Raw genomic sequence first — 5,635 nt, forward strand, 5'->3', positions numbered from 1 at the left:
TTCTAGTGTGTATGTGTGTGTTTTCACTCAACATAAAGTTTTGAGATTCTTCTATATTATTGCATATATTAGTTGTATGTTATTTTTTATTGCTGAGACACATTTCATTATATGAACATACCAGCATATATTACCTTACCTATTATTGGATATTTTGGGTTTTGTCCAGTTTATGACTATTATGAATTGGGATGATATCAACATTCTTGTATACATCTTCAAATGGTATCAGGGTATCTTTGGGAGCGATATTATATTACTATTCAAACCCATAGTATTTCTAAAGTATTTCTGTGCCCAAAGACCTTTGATATAATTTACCTCTCTAGATGATAAAGATTTGCTACCAAGCTCTTCCCTTCTTGAATGGGGATGAATTCTTCCCTTCTTGAATCCTGGTAACAAGATTGATTTGAATATGTAAAGAAAAGACTGTGGGACTCATAAAGGGTTGATTTAAACAAAAACTAATGATGTCAACTACAGATTGAAAATCTGTATCTGTTATACATAGAACAATCTCCCATGTATGCACTAGATTAATGGAGGTACTTGGGGGAACTTAGGTCAAAATAAACTGACAAATTATGAAACATATGTGATAATGATAATAAACAAGACATTTATTTTTCATACTTATTTGGGGGAAAGAAGAAAAGTCAGTTTGCCCTGCCCAATGATGGTCTTTCTGAAAGAGTCTCCATTCATTCCATAGCATTGGATAGGTTGCTTGATCTGAGGTTTTTTTTTTTTTAAGACTTTTAATTCATAAAGAGAACTTCCTTTGAAGAGGGTGGTCAAAGGGTGAGTCTTTGTGAGCAGCTTCGCTGGTGCACAGCCAGACTCCCTCTCTGAGTGAAGCTTTTCCCACACTGGCCACACAGATAGGGTGTCTCTCCTGTGTGGATTTTGCCATGCAGGATACAATTGCCCCTGGTGTGGAAACTCTTCCTGCACTGTGTGCAGGCATAGGGTTTCAGGCCTGTGTGGACTCTGATGTGAACAATTAAGCTTCCTTTCTGACTGAAGGCTTTTCCACACTGATCACATCTATAGGGCTTTTCTCCACTGTGAACTCTTCTATGAACAGCAAGGTTACTTTGATTCCTGAAGCTTCTCTGACAAATAGCACACTCATAGGGTTTCTGTCCAGTATGAAGTCTTTCATGAACGGCCAGACTACCTCGTTGACTAAAGCTTTTCCCACACTCCTTGCACTGATAGGGCTTCTCTCCTGTGTGTATTCGCTGATGTGTAACAAGATTGCCTTTGGCCCTAAAGCTTTTTCCACAATGGGTACACTCAAAGGGCTTTTGACCAGTGTGGATTCTCTCATGCAAGGTTAGACTGCCTTTTTGCCTGAAGGATTTTCCACATTCCTGACACTCATAGACCCTCTGTCTCACTCCAGGTGAATCTTCCTGTAGTGTCTTAGAATCTGGGGATTTTTGTTCCAGCTTCTCTCTTCTGAAAGAATTCTGGAAATCCCAGCTTGAGGATCCTGTGGCCTCAGAGTGATCATATTTGTGGTGGGCTTCTGTCATCACATCTGGTAAAATGAGAGGAAGTCATGTAAGATGCACCAATATGCTGAGTGGGAAGAATAGGGAAAAAAGAAACAATGCTTTGAATGCTTATTATGTGCCAGACATTACACTGTGAACTTTGCATAGATAATTTAATCATGAAAACCCTATGAAATTGCTACAGATAAGGAAATGAGAGCACAGGGAGGTTGTCATAGATCTTGCAGTTAGCTAAGTGTAGAGTTGGGATTCAAACACAGGCATGCTCCACAGAAGTATACTGTCTCTAAATTTAGTTTAATTTAGCCTCCCAAAGAACCTGTAAGGTAGACGTGATTATCTCCTTTTTATAGACAAGAATATAGGCTCAGAAAAATGAAGAAAACTATAAAAGATCAAATAGAGTCCCATAACCAAGTTTTCTCTGACTCCAAGATAGGTATGGATCCAGGTTGTACAGGGCCTAAAACTTTAAGATTCTGGAGGCACTCCATTAAGAAAAAGTATAATATAAAAGTAGGTAGAGGGTTCTGAGAGACCAATACATGAGAAATCATCTCTGCACCAATCTATTTTCCTGACAGTGGAGTAATAAGCTCCAGGACATTAGAAAATATGTATCAGAATCTTTGGAACATTACATCTATTATCTCTAGTCCCAGTAACCCTGCAAGGTAGAGTTTACTGTCCCCTTTTACAGATGAAGAGCCTGGAGCTCAAGGAAGTTAAACAATTTGTCTGATACCACAGATCAAGCTAGGACAATTATAGAATCTGATCCAAGGAACTTTCCCCTTTAATATCCATGCTATTTCAGTCTACTAAGCTATGGTGGAACTGAAATCAATTTTGGTTTGGAAGTTATTCTCAGACACTTCCTATGCATGCTGACAGTGTTTTCCATATTGCCCTGCATCTGAGCCTGCTACTGCACTTTAATTATGGGTCCATTAATCACTATTAACAGTTTTCTTGGAGTCATCCTAGGAAGATTTTCTCTTGCCTTACCCTTATTCAACAATTGTGCCCTGATGTAAAGCTACTCGTTCATTTTCTCAGAGACTACCTCAAAACTATTCCATATCACGATCATTCTCTTGCTCTGTTTCTACTGCTATTTCTAATTCTAGCTTGCAAGCTTTCCCTGTAACCCCCAGGAATGGTGAACTCCTCCAAAGGAATGTCTCCTCTGCTCCCTCAGCCTACTGATCAGTGCTTGAGTACAGGGATACTAAATATTGTGATTTAAGGACATCTCAGTGATCAACCGACTCACTCACTGAAAAATGCTACATTCTGCGCATATCTTCCATGACAATCCAGCAGGGTAGCTGTTGGAAATCCAAACATGTCCACGCCTGCTGTATGACTTTAATTACCACCTCTTCATATGATTCTTCCATGGGCTATTCTTGAACACCTGAGGAGGAAAAAACAAACAAACAAAAAACATAAAAAGAAAAACAGGAAAAGGCAAGAGAATTGATAAGTGAGAAGGATAAATTTGGGGTTTGAGTAAATGGAAGAAATCTGGATTGCCTGATGTAATCTTAGCCACCTATAATGTAACCCAAAGTTGGTCTAAAGGTACCATGACCACATATAAATGAGTCAAGATGGAAACATGAGGTGGGAAGCACAGAACACATATATCTCTTCCTGCCAATCCCAAGATAATGGTCACTCCTGTTTGTACTTTAGCTATGGCATGTGATTGGGATCTCCCACTTCCTTCCCCCACCTAACCACCTGCTCTTTTATACTTCAAGCCTCCAAAGGAATTCAGAATTTAAGAAAACCAACATTTCAGCCTTCATGATTCATTCTATGATGAAAATGGCTCCAGGTCTTCCCTCCAGTTCCCCCCAGGTTGTAAGGACAAGAGATCTCATATGTCTACCTTTTAACAATATTTAGGAGGGTCCAGATCCAGAACCACCCCTCTCCTATTCTTCAGGATATGAGAATACCAATTTTAAGTGTAAATACTTGCCAATTCTAGGAAAAGAAAGACCTTCTTCAGACTCCCAAAACCAAGCCCAAGGCACTCCAACTAGGATAAGTAACCTGTCCAAAGTCATACAGTCAGTAAGGAGTCCAGGTTGGGCAAAGGATCAAATCCAAGACTTTCTAGAGTCTATGCCCTTAAACTAGACAATTAAGAGCTGGTGAGAATTTTTATAAAATGGAACAGAATGTAACAATGCTTGACAGGACTTTACCACTCTTCAAGATCCTAGGAATCCTCTTGTTCCACATTCTTCCCCCCCCCCACCTTTTTTGAGTATTTTCTTCTTACTTTAGGATCCTAATTACTAAATTCGTACACTTTATGCAGTGGTTCAGTGCATAATCTTTATTTCCCTCCAATATGTTTCATCAAAATGCAGGCCTCCTGATTTAATGAAATAGCGATGTGATGCTACAGTGGTTTTGTTAACCTGAACATCTGGTCTTGACACAGATGTTCTGACTGGAGAGGCATTTTAAAACTTGTATTTGGAGGTGTCACCTCCCTGGAGTAGAGGCTACAAAGGAATCCTCTATGATATCCTTATCTATGATATCCTCTATGATACTGCCAGGATGCTACAGGAAGTTCATTTGTTCAAGGTGCTACTGCTCAACAACTGCACATCCATCAGGAGTCCCTGGAAAGTGCACGAAACCTAAACCCTGCCTAAGGGTGGACTCTGTTTCTGGGGAATCCAGCAAAAAGTTTGGTCAGAACAAGTGGGTAGAATTTACAACTCTGCTTCTCCGCATGCTATGAGATCTTCCAACAAGTAACAACTCAGCTGCGTCTCAGGAACTGCCTTGGTTAATAAATGGAGATTGTTTTATTTTTCTCCTTAGGTCACAAATCTGAGGAAATAATTTCCTGAAAAATTTGAAGTGGCTTTATTAATAGAAAATTGCTTTTCCTATGAAAGGCTATTTATCCTTTGGAAAAACTCAGAATTAGGCTAGGAGAGACTTGGATTCTTGCCTCGAATCTCCCCTGCCCCTATACAGCCTTGGGCAAGTAACCAAACAGCCCTGGCTCTGTTTCTTCCCTAACTAAATAGGTTAACAATACTGTCATATCAGGTAGCTCTTGGGAGAATAAAAACCAAATGTGAAGAATCTCTGATGGCACCTACAGACTGAAATGCCTAAAGTGGAGAGCCCTCAGAGGGGGTAAGCTTCGCTGTCTTTGGAACCTCTTGGGCGATAGTCTCAGGTTTAGGAGATGAGGGTGGGGGTGATTATTTTCTCTACACATCTGAATCCATTATGTCCTTTGTCCCATTCTCCACCTTAACAAGGCTGTCCTCTCTCCCATTCCCCCTCCCTAGACAGAGCAGCCCCCACCCCCAACGTGTTGTGAAATCCTCTCTGCAGGCCCCAGGCACACCTGCCTGTGGCCTCCCCCTCCCGCGTCTCCAGGGTGCGGGGCCTTCACACATGCTCTGTCCTGCGGAGCGGCGGTCGGAGGGGCCCCTGCTCCCCCGGGTACACTCTCCCCTCCCGCCTCAGGCGCCCCCGGGCCCGCCCTGCGTGCTGGACCTCAGCATCCCGCTCTCCAGTCCAGCTGGACCCTTCTCTGCGGGCCGCACGCCTCTCCCCTCGCGGGTGGCCTCCCTCGGGGATCAGGCCGGCCAGGCCTGCTCTAGGGCAGCGGGGGCCGAAGAGGGCCCGGGAGCGGCGGCCTGCCCACGCGGCCCCGCCTAGCCGGGCTCACTGACCCGGCCGGCGGCCTCACTCACCGCAGCGGCGCGCGCCCGCAGACAGACAAAGGCCGGCGCCGAGCCCACAGCAGCGCCGGCGCGAGCGGACCGAACTACAACTCCCAAGAGGCTGCGCGAGAGCCCGCCCGCCGGGTCCCGGGCCTTGGCTGGCCTGGCTTCTTGGAGCACTGTGGGAAACGTAGTTCCGTGGCGCGCCCTGCTGCTCGGACTCTGAGGGTCCCGACCCGGCGGGGCCCTTGTTCGGATCCCCTTTGTGCTGTAGGAGGAGGCGTTCTGTCCACCCCCGTAGTCCGGGGAGTGAGGGAGCCATGCAGCCGCTCAGATTAGGCCTGGAATAGCAGCGTAGTAAAGCCGACTGCTGGGCCAGGAAATCCGGAA

General features: G+C 44.4%; 1 protein-coding gene across 6 annotated transcripts; it reads right to left on the reverse strand.

Moving 5' to 3' along the window:
- Window positions 1-602: 602 nt before the first annotated feature.
- Window positions 603-5,367, reverse strand: ZNF32 (zinc finger protein 32). 6 transcript variants are annotated; one of them, XM_032837302.1, is made up of 4 exons: window positions 5,276-5,318; window positions 3,427-3,524; window positions 2,807-2,946; window positions 603-1,549 (listed from the first exon to the last, which is right to left on the reverse strand). In XM_032837302.1, exons 3-4 carry the CDS (start codon window positions 2,874-2,876, stop codon window positions 798-800), a joined length of 822 nt encoding a protein of 273 aa, XP_032693193.1. In that variant the 5' UTR covers window positions 2,877-2,946; window positions 3,427-3,524; window positions 5,276-5,318; the 3' UTR covers window positions 603-797. The 6 variants fall into 6 exon arrangements, with proteins under 6 accessions (XP_032693193.1, XP_032693175.1, XP_032693200.1 ...); XM_032837284.1 differs by lacking the exon at window positions 3,427-3,524 and having other exon boundaries at window positions 5,276-5,367; XM_032837309.1 differs by lacking the exons at window positions 3,427-3,524; window positions 5,276-5,318 and adding an exon at window positions 5,076-5,248.
- Between the last annotated feature and the right edge of the window lie 268 nt (window positions 5,368-5,635).

This window comes from Lontra canadensis, unplaced genomic scaffold (assembly GCF_010015895.1).
Source record: "Lontra canadensis isolate GAN:19392208 unplaced genomic scaffold, GSC_riverotter_1.0 scaffold3, whole genome shotgun sequence".
In the NCBI taxonomy this organism is placed as follows: Eukaryota; Metazoa; Chordata; class Mammalia; order Carnivora; family Mustelidae; genus Lontra; species Lontra canadensis.